Source organism: Notolepis coatsorum (assembly GCF_963971535.1).
Source record: "Notolepis coatsorum genome assembly, chromosome: 2".
NCBI lineage: Eukaryota > Metazoa > Chordata > Actinopteri > Aulopiformes > Paralepididae > Notolepis > Notolepis coatsorum.
In genome coordinates this window covers 4,152,992-4,170,375 of record NC_140166.1, presented here as the reverse complement: position 1 = coordinate 4,170,375, position 17,384 = coordinate 4,152,992, and the positions used below count along the sequence as shown (strand labels likewise).

At 45.2% G+C, this 17,384-nt stretch overlaps 1 protein-coding gene across 1 annotated transcript in view; it reads left to right on the top strand.

Moving 5' to 3' along the window:
* ddx52 (DEAD (Asp-Glu-Ala-Asp) box polypeptide 52) overlaps nt 1–17,384 on the top strand; it is a 116,461-nt gene that overhangs the window by 35,953 nt on the left and 63,124 nt on the right. The window contains exons 7-9 of the mRNA XM_084338033.1: nt 4,724–4,796; nt 5,795–6,004; nt 16,291–16,381. Coding sequence (XP_084194159.1) covers nt 4,724–4,796; nt 5,795–6,004; nt 16,291–16,381 — 374 coding nt within the window. The remainder of the gene's footprint in view (nt 1–4,723; nt 4,797–5,794; nt 6,005–16,290; nt 16,382–17,384) is intronic.

Here is a 17,384-nt window from a genome sequence, read left to right as displayed (position 1 = left end):
TGTGACTTTTTCAGGATCCTCAAACCCTCCACTGATAACAATTCCCTCATCATAAAGCTGCACATGATCCTCAAGTTCCGTTGATAGGAAATGGGTAAGGTTGGCTTTGTTTTCATCCATTTCAATGAAGCTATTCCAGTTAGCAGGTAGCTTTACATCTCTACTCACAATTGTGCAAACCTTTCGCTGAGTAGTGCTGTGTTTTGTTCTTGTTAAACTCTTGATAGAGTTTTTTTTGGTACAGATCAAACACTATATCCACTCTGGTGACGTTCCCATGTAGATTAGATGCCACTCTCTGTGTGAATACATCTGCATATTCCCCGAAGGTTGATGCATTTTGAGGTTTTCCCATGGCTCTTACTAAGGCTATTCCATCAATGATGGTGCATGTTCTCATAACAGATGGACTGAGCTCTGTTTCCTTTGCACCAGCTTGTAGTATGGTGGCTAAGTCAGCTTTGTTTGTAGGCCTGAGCACTGAATCTGTTGTGGCAAGTGACAGGGGGACTGCACAGTTCTTTTTGGAGAATCTCATCCATGTTGACCTCTCTGCCACTCTCCATGGATACAATGATTCAACTCATTCAGAACGCAGCGGCCCGCCTGATCTCAAACCTACCGAAGTCGGCCCATGTCACCCCACTTCTGGCTCCCCATTGCTGCACGAATCCGCTTCAAGGCCCTCGACCTAGCATACCGTGCGGCAAAGGGAACTGCTCCCGCCTACCTCCGGTCAATGGTCTCTAACTACACACCCTCAAGACCCCTACGCTCTGCATCTTCTGGCCGCCTCAGACCTACTCCTATCCAAGCTCCAGGAGGGTCATCAAAGAGAAGTCGCCTATTCTCAGTCCTTGCCCCACAATGGTGGAATGAACTACCCACCCCAGTTAGGACAACCGAAACACGTCCAATCTTTCGCCGTCGACTAAAGACGCACTTCTTCAACCATTATCTGAAGTAAAAAAAAAGAAGAAAAATAATCTAACCCTAACTAACCTTACTGTCATGCACTTGTCCTAATAAACTAACCTACACTGTAGCACTCAACACTTTGATGAACATTGTTACTCAGCTGATAGAGTTGTGCCCTTCCTGATGGCTTGTCGTACAGAACTTGTAAGTCGCTTTGGATAAAAGCGTCAGCTAAATGACTAAATGTAAATGTAAATGTAAATGATGCGGCAAAATATATCCCTGTCAGGCTTCACACACTTGGATCTGAGTTGTTCAAGCTTGGCATCTGTGCTGTATAGGCTTGAGAATGTTTTTGGTTTTCTCTTGGTGAGACTGGCGTGTAAGTCTGTGTTCGTTGTGCCCAGTCGGTTTCTCACCAACTCAGTGATTGTTTTTTTGCCAGACTCTGCAGCATGTGTAAGGTCATTCAGTGTCTCTTCTGAGGCAACATCACCAGTTGTCAGGGACACTAAATCATACATATGCGCTTGTTGGAAGACGTTGTATCTCTGGAACTGATCAACAAGTTGAATGACATCGTGATTATCCCTCTTGATTCTTGATTGAAGGCAGTCTTTGTGTGTCCTCATCATCGTGTCAGTCCAAACAGGGATCTGGTATCCTCTGCCAAGGATGCACGTTCATTATAGGTGATGGACCAACGATTTCTTGCTGGATCATTTCTAGTGATGCCTATCAATCCTCCAGCAACCTTTCCCGTTTTATTGATGTGTTCAAGGCGAAGGCCGAAAGGCACCTTGTTGAAGCTGTGTTTGGTCTCCTTGGCTACAAAATCAACATCTAGGAAGCCCTGGTAGACCTCTGGTGCTGTCTGTGCCTGCTGTTCCATGTCTGCTATGAACACAGCACCCCATCTTGTGTAATGGGTGTGATTATACGCAGCAAACCAAGGCATCATGCTCTTGAAGGCTGACATGTACAGGTTCCAATCACCACATCTCAGTGCCCGGGTGAGCGCAAGGAGAATAGACACAAGGTCCATGTACTGTCTCCAGAAGGTAAAGGTTGGCTTGTCTTCATTGGCCTTGTCAAACTGTACAAGGAGATCTTGAATCTCCCCAACTTTCAGCACAAGTTCCTCATAGCATGCTGAAGCTGCTTCCATTTCTCCACTTCCTACCACCCATTAGTTTGAAGTGTATAACTCTTCTGCTTCACTGATATTGCTGGCATGCTGCTGTATCACCACAGCACCCCATGTGGTAGGCTATGATATTGTTTTACCATTGGTTGATTTTTTTTTAATCAATAGTTAAGATCATACTTTCACATGATATATTAAGGGATAATATTACAAAATTGTTAGAAATTACAGAGCAAATTGTCACTAATTTGGCAGCATTGTGAAAAAATTCCAGATTTTACCACTTACAATGATAGAATGATTAAATGACCAAAAAAATCATTTTCAAAGATGTCAACATAGCTAGGCCATATGTCAAGGGGTTAAACATGAATACTGGATAGGTTGACAGCTTCTACCCAAAAGCGATTACTTAAGTTGCAATATCAGTGTTGGCCCCCTGACTATAAACTAACCTACACTGTAGCACTCAACACTTTGATGAACATTGTTACTCAGCTGATAGACTTGTACCCTTCCTGATGACTTGTCGTACAGAACTTGTAAGTCGCTTTGGATAAAAGCGTCAGCTAAATGACTAAATGTAAATGTAAATCTGAAAACAGGAAAATTCATATCCGAAAACAGGAAAAGATAAAAACGGATATCATAGGGCCCTAGTTAAGGTGAGTTAATAAATTCACTCTGAAAAGCGTCCAGTGTGCACTCTGAGCCCTCAGAATTTCCAAACAACTTGAGTGCGCTCGCTCTGACACTGGTTGTAAATAGTAATGAGTGTTGTATGTGCCTCCCTGTATTGTAAATAGTTCATATGTGTGTTGTCACTACTGTATGTATTTGATTTGATTTGATTTGATTTGATTAGACTTTTCTTTTAAATACAAGATTCCAGAAAAATGTCAAGGATGCTACACAAAAAAGTCAAGACTTATTTCCATTGTGGTCCTTGGTCTCAGACAGACAAGCAATACAAAACATGACCATAAATAACAATTTGACAAACTACATATACATGAACATTTTAAAAGCAGTACAAACGTAGCCACAGGCAACAATGTATCAGGCACCATTTTCATTTTCATTAGCTGTGAAGGTAGCAAATTCCAAATTGTGGCTCCCCAGAATTTAAAAGAACATTTGCCCATATTAGTTTTGAACCTTGGAATACGCAGGTCAGCAATGCTGGCTCTGGTGTTATGTGTATGCATGTCCCTGTTCCACTGAAAATCATTTGTAAGATAAGAGGGGGCCCTATTGTTATAAATGTTGTGAACTATGTTGAGCTGAAGTTGAACGGACCTGGCTTCCAGAGGGAGCCAGCCCAGCAACTGGAAGTGTTGTTTGCCCACATGTGCTGTGGAGGCTAGTCCTAGAGTTAATCGGATGAGTTTGTTTTGGGAAACCTGTAACTTATCTTTTAAAACTTCCGTACCAAGAACGCATAGCATAGTCGAAGCAACAAGAAACAAGAGAATTTGCCAGAATGCGAAGACTTTCAGGGTCTAGTAAATGTGCTTTCCTGTTCAGAAATTTAGTTCTGCCATTTACCTTGCTCATAGTTTTGAGAGCCATGGATTCCCTGCTCAGGGTGCTGTCTAGGTGGCAACCTAGATAGCAAATACACTTTTTTGCTGCAAAAAACTGTCCCTCGAGATTTATGCTGGGCGAGACCAGCTTCCACAGCCTGGGTTGGGAACCAAAGATGATGTATTCTGTTTTGGCCATATGCCGAGATCATTTATTGTCAATGAGCCAATGTTTTATGGTAGAGAATTCCTTACTGAGAGTGGCCTGTAGCTTGTCCACATCCTTATCGGAGGAAAGGATAGCAGAGTCATCCGGGTAGAGAAACAGGTTCACATTACAGGCAGCTTTCATATCGTTAATGTAAATTAAAAACAATAACGGGCCCAGGACACTCCCTTGAGGGACTCCGCAAGTCACTGGTAGGGCAGATGAGTGATGGCCATGGATGTCTGTCAATTGGTCTCTATCGGAGAGATAAGAGGAGAACAATTTTAGGCTAACAGGGCTCATACCAAGGGCTGACAGTTTGTTAAAAAGAAGGCTGTGGTTGACAGTGTCAAGCCTTTTGAAGGTCAATTAAAATCATACCACAGAGTTTGCCAGCACCATTTCACCATTTATAATAATTTTGAGTCTGTAATATATTCATAGAGCTGCTCGTGAATTACATTGTATATTTGTAAATAAGTTAATTTATGTGTTGTAAATAAATATTGTTAATATTTATTTACCAAATGTATGTGCAATTGTTTAATTTCAGCTCAGTGTAGAGAAATGCAGTTAATGCACCGATACTAACAACCGCCTTAGTGCGCGGGTCTAAGACTACACTGTTGATACCACGTATCCGTGGCACGCACGCCCCGCGACAAGAGTAGTAGTTTCGGGGGGCCTACCACCCCCCCCTGAAAAAAATCCTAGGGGAAACACTGTAACACTTTATTATACAGGATTATTATACAGGATACATTATGTTTATTCTGTTTTAATGTTTCTAAAATAGTCTTTATTCTATTTTTATGGTTCTAATATAGTCTTTATTCTGTGTTTTTATGTTTATAAAATAGTCTTTATGCTGTGTTTTTATGCCAAAAAGAGTCTTTATTCTGTGTTTTTATGTTTTTGTTTTAGACATTCTGGTCAGTACACCCAACAGACTGATCTACCTGCTGCAGCAAGAGCCTCCAGGCCTGGACCTCAGTAGGTGTGTGTGTGTGTTGGGTGCTGTTTTGTCCAGTTATTTACACACGGAGAGAAGCTATCTCTAGTTTATTCTTCTGCTTATTCTTATTATTTATTTTCATGGGAAGTGGAATTACATCAGCGGCAAACTCCATTCAATTCAAACTTCTTTTTATTTATTCTCAAGACTGACATTTTAATGCATCCATTCTTTACAATATAATAATAATAAATACCGTATGAATAACTTATCTATATAGCACTTTTCATACATGGACCGCAGTCCAGAGTAGGGATGAGTTCGAATTTTCCAATAGTCGTGCCAGTCTCCACATCAGTCAGTCGAAAAATATATACCGTATACCGTATAATTTTCTTTTTATTATATAAGTGAAGCAAACATTCTTATTTAATAATTTTTTATATTTAGAGGCAGCCTAATTTTCATAGCATAATTGATCTAAAAGATGCACATGCTACTGTTTCAGTTTGTTTATTAAAACCGGATGATAGGCCAATGCAATGCTGTTATTAGAGGCTGCGATGGTGAATGGTGTCATTTTGATTTATTGTCGGTCAGCTGAGCCGATCAACGTTCTGAAGGATTATCTGAAGTGCCTATTTATGTGCAATACCCTTTGCATCCCTAGTCCAGAGTGCAGCATATAGTTGACAGAATAAAAACAATGCATAAATTGCAGACATAAGAATAGGTATAAAATAAAATAAAAGTAGTGCAGTGGTCCTGGGTTGGGGGGGTGGGAGTGGGGGAGGAATTGTCTTTTGTGGTGTCTATTGTGGTGTCTGTAATAGTATAAATAGATTTTTTATGTTATGTTCTGTGTTTATTATTTTTGTTATTGCTTATGTCATTGTTGTTATTATTGTTATTGTTACTGTGTTGTGTTTGTCTTGTTTTGTGTATAAAAAAATATATAAGAAATTTGATTAAAAAAAAGTAGTGCAACAAGCAGTGTCCTTATTGCCTAGTAACGTGTGTGTGTGTATGTACGTGTGTAGTGTGGAGTGGCTGATTGTAGATGAATCGGACAAGCTGTTTGAGGAGGGGAAGGAGAAGACTGGCTTCAGGGAGCAGCTGGCTGTAGTCTTTCAGGCCTGCTCTGGTCCCAAGGTACGCAGGGCGTTCTTTAGTGCCACCTGCAGTCTGCCGGTGGAAGGATGGTGTCGTCTTAACCTGGATAACCTGGTAGCCGTCAACATCGGACACAGGTAAGACTGTCCTTTACCGATAAAATATTTATACCAACATCAGAAACATGATACATTATTACCTATCTATGGCTATTTGTATATTATAGGGACTCATGTGGTCAAACCTGTTGAAAAACCAGTTTAACTCATTTGCACACTCCAGGGCCCTCATTTATCAATAATGCATAGAAAGTGTTCTATTTTCTCACAGAAAAATCTGGATTTATCAACCATGTTACCGACTCGTGTTGATAAATACCAATTGTTCTTACCGTCTATGCTCGTGCACGATTCTAATTATTTCCATACAGAACCGCCCCTAATTAACCATATATGGTAATGAAACACCCCCATGGAATGTGGAATAATGGGCCAAGTGAACTGAGAAACTTCACTGTCATCTAACCAACAAATTGAAGGTAGAAAATAAAAGTGTTTTTTAGTATTTAGCTTTTTATTTTAAACTATTTAATCGCGTTTGGAGGTGGGTGTTCTGCGTCTGCCCCCCGTGCCAAACAAGCAGGCCAACTGCGCTCTAAATGGCTCTTTATGAGCCCGTTATAACTGCGCTCCTGTTGGGTTGGGTTTGTCAGTCATTAACATACGGTTATCCTATAACCATAGTTATATGAGAATAGCGAGCGATCTGCGCTCTATTGGAACATATCCATATCCAGTCTAATACTGAATACATTTCTTCACATGTACACACCCATCCGCCTGGCCACACCCCCATCCGCTCCTCTACATAAGCGGGGATGTGGCCATACTAACAGCTCCTTCGCAAGTCTTCAGAGCGCTCGCTATACTCTTATAACTATGGTTATGTTATATATCGTATAGCTTACGCTCTGTGCTCTATTGGAACACAGGAGCTGAGCAGAGCGGAAGCTAGACAAATGTACCCGCTGAGGCCCCCCACAACCATCAGAACCGGGGAGGACACGAGCCCCAGGACCCCCCTAGTGGAGGACGGGAGGGAATCGGATCCGACTGTGCGAAGAGGGTTTAGCAACTCAAACGCACAGGGTGAGCAGATCGTGGGACTTACCTTCCCACAGAAGAACCCACGACTACACAGGCGCACAACCCACATGCCACTAGGGAACAAACGGGAAGAGAAAAAAACCTGTTACAATCCCTAATATCACGGGGTCAAGGTCAAGAACCCAACCCTGTGGCAAGGCCGTAGCAGCAGAGCGCGAAGGAGGACCCAGCCCCAGGAAGGGTCAGGACCCCCCGGAAAAAGGGGACCTGGTGAGGCCAACGACGCCGCAGCATCGAGACCCCAACAGGCGGCTTCATTACTTCAGGCAACCAACTTGCGCCTAGCACGCCCCCGCGGCGACGCGGCAGCACCAGAGCGGCAGTGGCGCGCAGGTTGCCGCACGCAATCCCCCCTGTTTTAACATCGACGGTTAGCTCAACTCGTTCGCCAGCTTGCTGTGGAGCCTGCGGTCCAGTTGGTCACAAGTTCTAATCACTTCAATTTTTTTCTTTTTCTTTTTACGTTTAATTAATTTATCGCCTCTCTATATAAATGTTTTTCTTTCGCCGGTTAAGTTTAGGCATTCTTTCGGAATTGGTTAGGGTTAAGTTTAGGCATTCTTTCGGAGTTGGTTAAGGTTAGAGTTTGTCTTAGAGCATGGAAATATTTCTTTCGCCGGTTAAGTTTAGGCATTCTTTCGGAGTTGGTTAGGGTTAAGTTTAGGCATTCCTTCGGAGTTGGTTAAGGTTAGGGTTAAGTTTAGGCATTCTTTCGGAGTTGGTTAAGGTTAGAGTTTGTCGCAGAGCATGGCAATGGAATGCAGCCTATTTCCGCTCTGCCGCTCTCTCGCTCTGCCGCGGTCACATGGGCGTCGTGGCCAATCAGAGAAACGCTGAACGCAAGTTGGTTGCCTGAAGTGTTGACGCCACCAGGCGGTCACTAGTGACACCACCCCCCACATCTCCAGCGTATCGGACAGGGCCCATCCAAGAGCAGGCCCTTCCCCCCTACAGCACGCCGCCCTGAAGCACTCAAAGAGGCTACACCCCCACAGCGGGACCAGGCAGCGCACCGGGGAGACAACCCCCAAAGCGGGTGATCCCTCAATCCAGGCAACGGGTCAAAAGGACTCGACCTGAGCCTGGAGCACTGCGGACTAGACGGGCGCCTAAGGGGTCTGCTGAAAACGGCACCCCGGCGGAAGGGGCGTTCGGTATGCTGTGCACCATGTCGCAGCCTCCACAAAAACAACCCGACCCTCTAGAGGGGCAGAGGCAGAGAAGGCTGACACGATTGGCAGACGTCATGAAGGGTGCAGGGGCACACTCGCAGGCAGACGGGGTCAAGCCCGGCCTAACCCGAGAGTCGACTCCGCTAACACACCTGGAAACCAACCACCACCTAACAGGAGGCGGTTGTTCCTATAACCCCCCCAAGAAAAAATTCCAAAACACAACTGCGGGTATACACAGGCTATACAGCAGTAAATGTGTTTCAGTTCTCAAGAAGGGGTTAACCCAGGCCAACAGGTCGACGAGAACGAGTCCGGACCTGGGCCCGGCGGACCGGGACGTACACATGGATGCCAGAGGGGTACAAGAACCACCTCGACAGCCCCCTCCCAGCCCCGCCAAGCAGGAGAAGGACCAGGCTCCTTTAGCACAGCGCAAGGTACAACACAATATGGACCAAGCAATAGTGAAGGATAACACGCAGTGACATAACCACGAACACCTCCATAACATCAACCCCTGCAACGCCCGGGCCAACCCGACATTTTCCCCCCGAAAAAGCACAAGTCCTTCAGGGTACCAGAACAGCAGATCTGCGGCCCGGCGGACAACGGGTTAACTGACCTGGTCCGGCGCGACCAGAATCAGTCCTGTGTCCTAATCACGCCACCATCCCCAGTCCTAAGAGTGGGGTAGGTATGCGTGTCGATCCAAAACATCACAGAGGGCGCCACCAAGGCGCCCACCGCGCCCGGTGCCCCACCCCAAAAGCGTGAGACCCCTCCGCCAATGCTTTGATCTATTCCGTTATCTCCCCCCAGAGATGAACGAGAATTTATAGAGACTAACCCAGTACACTGGCGCTCGGAAGAGACAAACTCCATCTTAGTTGCCCCATAAAAATGCTGTTTCAATGATGAGCAACCAAGGCGCGCAAGCCCACACAGAAGCACCCAGGGCCAGCACTATGTACACGTTGAGACCCAAAACATATCAATGGTAATTCTAACAAGAACCCAGTTAACGTTCCCTCCAAGCCGCCTGGGAGAGCGGCAGGAAGCTGGCCAAGACACAGATATGGGTCCCATATGATGTGTCCGAGGGAAAACACCCCTGTCAACCCTGCCCTGTATAAAAGAGAGGAGACAGGGAACCCCCAGAGAGACTTCCCACGTGAGTAATAATTGAAAAGATATATGTAACATTGAGCTACGTGACCAAGCTCAAGACATATGCAACAGAGCGCAGAGCAGAACTTCTTAACTCATCTTGACAATAACAGAGGTCCACAACATGGAGCCTGAAAAGAACTCACGGAAGTCTCACAACCAATAGAAACGCGGCCAGTGACGTACTCCATGGCGGGGGGAATTCCGTGACCCACCAGCCCAAATATGGCGTGCGACCAGGGAACTCCCTTCCCCCCCCCTCTCCCTACCCTGTGACGCGCTGACCCAACAGCGTGACAGGAAGCCCGAAGGACAGGAGGTCCAACCCCCTGACCAATCAGAAAAAAGGGGATGGAGGGTTTATCAGTTCACCCCCCCATGACCCCTCACCCCTGACACGATGCAATGACAAAGCAGAGCCATGACACCAGTCATAGCGTGCTACATGAAGCGCATGTATACCTGTTTTAAGGTAACAGCTTCACATAGGCTCATGTGCGAACCTGCCACCTGAATTTTTACACCTTTACCCTAAAGAAAGAAAAAACACAGACCAAGAGAGGGGCCAAGGGCCCTGTTACAAGAGCATACACATGTAACTTCTGTAGGCCAACACCTAACCCAGTTGTGGATCTTAAACGTGAAAACGATACACACAACCCTCCATCACAACAAAAAAGGGCGAAAGTACACTCTCACTACTGTAAGAGGAATGCCGTTTTTCATGATGAGAGAAGACATAAGTCCTCGATTAAGTACTGGTCACAGGCCTTGCTAAGTCCACATGACAGCGACCAAACAATTTTCAGAAAAAATTGCCTCTCTCTAAGCAAGAGCACAACCCCAGCAGAAGTAGAACTCATCTACTTAAAACAGCCAATCAAAGGCTTTTTCACTTGAGACAACTCAAGAAGTATAAGGTTAGGAAGAACTTAATGATACAATTCTACACAGCCATAATACAAAACATTATTTCACTTTCCATCACTGTATGGTACGGCAACACACCCAAACACACACTACACAGACTAGACAGGATCATTATAAGGGCATCCAAAATCATCAACTGCAAACTCCCCACCCTGGACTCCATACACAAACATCACACCATCACACGCGCACACAAAATCATTAGTGACCCCCTGCACCCAGCTCATCACCTCTTCCAACACCTCCCCTCTGGTAGGAGGTTCAGGTCACTGGGCAGTCGCACGGTTAGGTTAAACAACAGTTTCTTCCCCAAGGCCATACAACTGCTTAACTCCAACTCCTCCTAAATTTAACCCCTGCTGTTTATGTTTCTTCTGGTCTAGGTTACATTGAACTGTCATCTATAGTTTTTCGTACTGTACTGTTTCTGTCATGTATTTGTTCTAGGTGGTGTTTTCTGTACTGTACTGTAGTCAAGTTAGACTGCGCTCTCAGTATCTAACACTGGGTGCTGAAATCCCAAACATTATGAGGAAAAAGGCGAAGGCCGGACCAGCACTCTCAGATAAAAATTTTTTTTATTTAATGGCAGCCTATAATACAGACATGTTTCGGAACGTGTTCCTTCTTCAGTGTAATAGACTAGCAGTGATAGTTTGTAAAAATGGGAGCTATATACCATGAGGGCAGGAAGTGACAAGTTGCAGGTTGAAAAAACCCTCAGCTCGGAACTAGGCAAAATCTGCATATGGCTCGCTGATAACAAACTATCATTACACATGGGCAAAACAGAGTCCATTCTCTTCGGTTCAAATAACAAACTCAGCAAGACCGATGGCTTCTCAGTTACAGTGGGTGACAATATTGTCACAAGGAAAGACGAAATTACCTACCTGGGTTCCATCCTAGAGGCAAATCTTTCCTGTGACAAAATGGCATCCAATGTAATAAAAAAAGTCAACCAACGAACTAGATTCTTGTACCGGATCTCCTCTCTGGTAAACAAGAATACCCTGAAGACTCTGGCAGGAGCACTCATTCAAGGGTACTATGACTATGCATGCACCTCATGGTACCAAAGCACCTCAGAGGCGCTTAAAACAAAATTACAAACATCACAAAACAAACTGGTCAGACTACTACTTGACCTGAACCCCAGAACCCACCTCACCCCTGCCCACTTTGACAACCTAGGATGGCTTAGAGTAGACGACAGAGTACAGCAACTTGCAATGGGCCTGGTCTACAAGATACACTATACGACCGGGATGCCCATGTACATGTCAAAATACTTCCCAAAGGTCAGTGAATACCACAACCACTACACCAGAGGAAGCTCAACAAATCATGTTAAACCCAGATTCGGCTCAAACAAGGGACTAAACACGTTTCGCAATTATGCCACAACAATGTGGAACGCCCTACCCAAAGCTGTAAAGGAATGTGAATCCCTGCCCACATTCAAAACCGCTCTTAAAGAGCACCTACGGGAGGCTGCAATTCGAAACTGGCCACCGTAAATGCCCAAAACCCCCACCACCTCCTAATAGACAGTCTCCTCCCCACCGCATGTATATATTCCCTCCCCGCCGTATGTATATTTCTCTCCCACCCACCCACCCCCTCCTAATGTACAGTCCCCTCCCCATCATATGTATATACTCTGTCAGGATCTAGGGGTAACAGTACTGTATATTTGAATACCGTTTATGTCACAAATGTATCAGTACTAAATACCTATATGTCCCTATGCCATAAATGTCATGTATGTTGTGTATGTCATAAATGTCTATATGAATTGAAAATGGGGGACCCTGATGGAAACAAGACAAACGTCTTTCTCAGGTCTGCATCCCCTTAACAATTGTATGTATTGAGCCGTACTGTATTGTACCCATTCTGCAATCTGTTAAATAAAGCCAGTTGTGGGCTCAGCCACGTTGTCCAACGTTACATGAACACACACAACTTCTCATCATACAACAAAAACCCAGTTAATTTTTACTCACGTAAAAAACAACGCTGTTCCTAGGTAGAGAGAAAGGCACAAGCCTTGGCCAACGCTACCCAATGTTAGATTCTGATCAATCGGCCAGTATCACATCTTCTTGTGTTATCACCTCTCCATCCAATCCCTCTGCGTTGTGTACTTTTAATGGTCCTGACGTCTCATATACTGGCTGTACAATCCTTATCATTCCCCGTTAGTGCAAACCGCCACCATAATGTTTCACCACCTTCGTAAGAATTCGACACCTTGACAGCATACCTTTCTTGAAAGAGCGTTGTTTATTGATATAAACAAAAAACTCAGCCCAGATGTTATCAGATTGTATTTTCATTGCTATCGTCTGCTGTTATTCAGTCCAATGGTGGCTCAGGCCTTGTCTAGTCAGAACCCTTCTCCCGTTAGCCGAAGCTAATGATGATGTGTCATTCCCCCCCCCCCACCGGCGAGGGTGAGAGGGATGAGAGTCTCTGGTGGTTTCTTCCCTCTTAGTCTCAGTCAGATTGTAGTCTGCCCCTACCCGGAACCACTGTTCGATTTATAGATCTTCGTCATAGCAACGACGGCCCGCCCCCCTTCTGGTTGTCAGGTGCCGCTGCCATGACAACCGCGTTTAACCTTTAGACACACATTCTAAACGTTTCATTACTGTTTCATTAAGGATGTCACCCCTCTCCCTCGCTCTGTGCTGCTGTTATCAATGTTTTCTAGATCGGAATGTCAACATTCGGCTCGCTCAGTGTGGTGCTCGCTAACACCCTGCTCGCTCTGAACCACCGTCTTCAACCACCCTCTGCTAAGGCAAGCCATGCACATTTCGACCTCTCAGACCTGGCACCTTTAGATGCTACCATCTCCCCCCCAATCTATACATCACATACATTGAAAAACACCCCAAAACACCCGTTTTCCCTCATCAAGCTATACAAAGCGACCAAGACAATTCACACACAGCACATGTCGTATCTCCAAATGTAGTGAAGTAACATATGTTTTGCAGACAAAGACATCGTTATTAACAAAACATTCGGGAGGGGAAGGAAGGAAGAGTGGGGTAATGTCCAATGGACATCTTACCTGCACCAAGGACCGCAGGGCGAAAGGCCGCAACACAGGTTGGTATCCACGTTGACGAAGGCCTCTCGCTGGCGGGGCAAAAAGAAGCTATGGCCGGAGCCTCGCTTTGCATCTTCTGTCAAAGATGATGTCGTAGTCAGAGTGCCAGGGCCTGCTATTCTCACGGCTAATGCCAATGGTTGTAGCACAAGCTAACGGCTAACTCTAGGCTAACTGATAGCATCAAGCTAACGTTCCCAGCCGAGCGAAAACGGGTAGCTAACGTCGTAGCTAACAGCTAACTGTTAGCTCAACCCGGCTATCGCTAACCACTAGCTAACGCAGAAGCAAGCTAAGCGGCTACCACTGAAAACTGCACAAAGTGAGAAAAGCAATACAGGCCAACACTTCAGACAGCCGCTGTCTTTTCCTCTTCTCATCCGAAGAAAGTAGGGGAAAAAAGGCAACACACATCCCTCTTCAGAACGGTGTTTACCAGACACAGCGGTGCCGGCAACAAGTCCCTCGCGGACTATAGCCAACTTGAGCATGGAGATATTCTCATAATGAAACACCAAGCTCACCTCCCTCGCACCGGGTGCTTTTCATCTTTGAAAATCGGGGCCAGTACGGCGACAGTGGGTATCCGTTTGTCCAGAGACCCGGGGAATTGAACCGCAGATTCGGAATCACGGTCCCAGGAAAACAAAGCTCTTACTCGATGAGGAGCTAATGTTAACGTGGGCATCAAACCAGAACCCCCTCCACGCCGCTAAGTGGCAGCGAAAAAGGATACCAGCCTGGAGCCGGCCTTCGTAAGCTGTGTAGTTGTTCCCCCCACAACTGACACACCTAGCGCCTGCGTCGCAAAAACATCACCCGCCCAGAGAGGCCGAGCGCCTCCCAAGCAAAGTGTCCAACTGCAGAGCCGGAGGAAATGCCGGCGGGGATTGCTCAGCGACGCAAGCCCCTAATATGAAGCGCCGGTTGAAGTCAGAATGATCATCATCTTCTAGACACTCCGGTGGCGAAGACATTATCGCTGTATTTCCTCGAAAATAGTGAGAGATGGATATAATGTCAACGCAGCTCCTTCTCTTCAACGTAGCTCCTTTCCAACTATTTCGGCACTAAACTCAAGTGGTGTATACAGACACTTGTCGGTGGTGAAAATAAGGAAGGAGCTGTTAGTATGGCCACATCCCCGCTTATGTAGAGGAGCGGATGGGGGTGTGGCCAGGCGGATGGGTGTGTACATGTGAAGAAATGTATTCAGTATTAGACTGGATATGGATATGTTCCAATAGAGCGCAGAGCGTAAGCTATACGATATATAACTATGGCTTCAGTGGATAACCCTGATCACCTGCATTTAAGTGATATTTTAATTACAGATACCCCAGTAATAATATTACAATTTAATTAAATACAATGCGTGCGTTCCTCCCGGTGACCAGCAATGACATGTATCAGCCAAATGTGCATCGCATGTACATTGACGGAGTGGAATCTCTTTCTATTCACATAACTGAATTTGTGATGGAGCTTTGACAGCTACATGGGTCCCAAATTGCGGTCCAAATCAAGGAGAATGTGTCTCGGGTAGCGGACTCTACTTAATATTATGTTCTCTCTGCAAATAGACTGCCCTGCCCTATTTCTGAAAACAGCTTCCCTGTGCGCACCCCGTGATAAGTATTCTGATAACGCTAGATAAACCATGCTGCATTCATTCGGAAAGACCTATTCCAAATGCTATTTATAGGGTTTGACAATAATTACAGTCATGTCTCTATTTTACAATTAACTATAATTAATTATGAGTCATACCAAACACGTTGGTGTTGAAACTCGAATGCATGAAAGTCTGTTGCCGTTTTCCTATTCTACCGCTTGGCGCTATGTACGCACGGTCGGAGCTGTGCGTAGATGTACGCACAATCTCAAGCCCTGGGACCCCTCAACAGCCAAACCTTACTGCTTATAGATTTATGGCTGTAGGCTAATGTTCCTGATATAGATATAAAGTATAAAGAGTGTGTGTGTGTGTGTGTGTGTGTGTGTGTGTGTGTGTGTGTGTGTGTGTGTGTGTGTGGTCTCCCAGGTAGAGCTGGAAATGATTATTCATGCTTTTGTTTCATCCCGCCTGGACTATTGTAACTCTCTTTTCACTTGCCTGGATGCATCCACTTTGGGCCGGCTACAAATGGTCCAAAATGCAGCCGTTAGGCTGCTGACTAGGTCCAGAAAATATTGCCACATCACTCTCATCTTAGTTTCCCTTCACTGGCTCCCCATCAAATTCAGAATTCACTTTAAGGTTCTGGTCATCACCTATAGAGCACTCCTTGGTCAGGCACCTGCCTACATCTGCGACCTACTGCGTCCATACACCACGAACAGATCGCTCAGGTCGTCTGATCAGGGCTTGCTGGCTGTCCCCCTGTCTAGATTGAAGAAAAAAGGCGACCGAGCATTCGAAACCGTGGCCCCCAGGTTGTGGAATGCTCTGTCCTTGGACCTTAGATCTGTGGTCTCTGTAAACACTTTTAAAAAGCAGCTAAAGACTGTGCTGTTTAAACAGGCGTTTGGCGAATTATGCTCTATGTAAATCTTTTATGGCTTTTTATCTGTTTTGGCTGTTTTGATGTTTTTACTATGTGAAGCACTTTGTGACCCTGGTCTGTGAAAGGTGCTATATAAATAAACTTTACTTACTGTGTGTGTGTGTGTGTGTGTGTGTGTGTGTGTGTGTGTGTGTGTGTGTGTGTGTGTGTGTGTGTGTGTGTGTGTGTGTGTGTGTGTGTGTGTGTGTGTGTGTGTGTGTGTGTGTGTGTGTGTGTGTGTGTGTGTGTGTGTGTGTGTGTGTGTGTGTGTGTGTGTGTGTGTGTGTGTGTGTGTGTGTGTGTGTGTGTGTGTAGGAACACGGCGGTGGAGACGGTACACCAGGAGCTGCTGTTTGTTGGGAAGGAGAACGGGAAGCTACTGGCCGTCCGTGACATCGTCAAGAAGGTAAAAACACTGACCCTAAAAGCATCTAAAAACATCCTAACTATAATTTTGAAATGCTCTAACCCTAAAACACACTAACCCTGAAACACTCTAGAAACACTAATCCTAAAACACTAACCCTGAAGCATTCTAAAAACACTCTAAGCCTGAAACAATCTAAAACACTCTAAACCCTGAAACACTCTAAAACACTCTAAAAACACTCTAACCCTGAAACACTCTTTAAACACTAACCCTGAAACACTAAAACACTAACCCTGAAGCACTCTTAGGCCATGGTTACACTGGTGTAAAACAGCAACGTTCTATTTTCGAATGATTACGTTTGCATGTCCAAGTTAAAAAGAAACGCCGTTTTGGCAGGAAAACGCGTTTTCCTAGTGGCAACGCTCAAAAGGTGTTTTCGTTTTGGAAACTCGCAGACAATGGTGCCATGTAATTTGCTTGAGCCGGATACGGAGCCGTTCTGCCCAATGCCCATGCGCAGTAGAGACCCGCACGGTTATTTCCAGTGTTTACAGCAGAGCTGATGTGTTGTCAAGTTATTGTTATAAGGAGCCCAGTCCAAAACTACAACAGTCTGCATACCCTTAAAGTGGAGATGAAGCATAGCGATAAATACATATTCATAGCATTACATTAGTATTTAGATAAGCCACAGAAAAAAATCACGTTATAAAAATAAGCAGTTTCTAAGAAAAAACGATTTGTTATGTGCATTTTTGAAGCATTTATCATTATGGGCGCGGCCATTTTGTTGCTGACGTCATGGGGGTGGTTTGGCTGCCTGCGACACTAGTGCACTGCATTCTACTGACCACCTCAGGAGAATTGCACGCAGTAGCACACTGACCTCCAGAGGCTGTAGTTTGCAATGGATCTGGACGAGGTGGGCAGACAGACAGAGGTTCATAGAAACCCAATTGCATATGCATTTGAGCCTATTAGAGCGACACCAGTGAGACGTGCTCCTCCTGTTGAGCCGGACGACGATGGAGAAAAT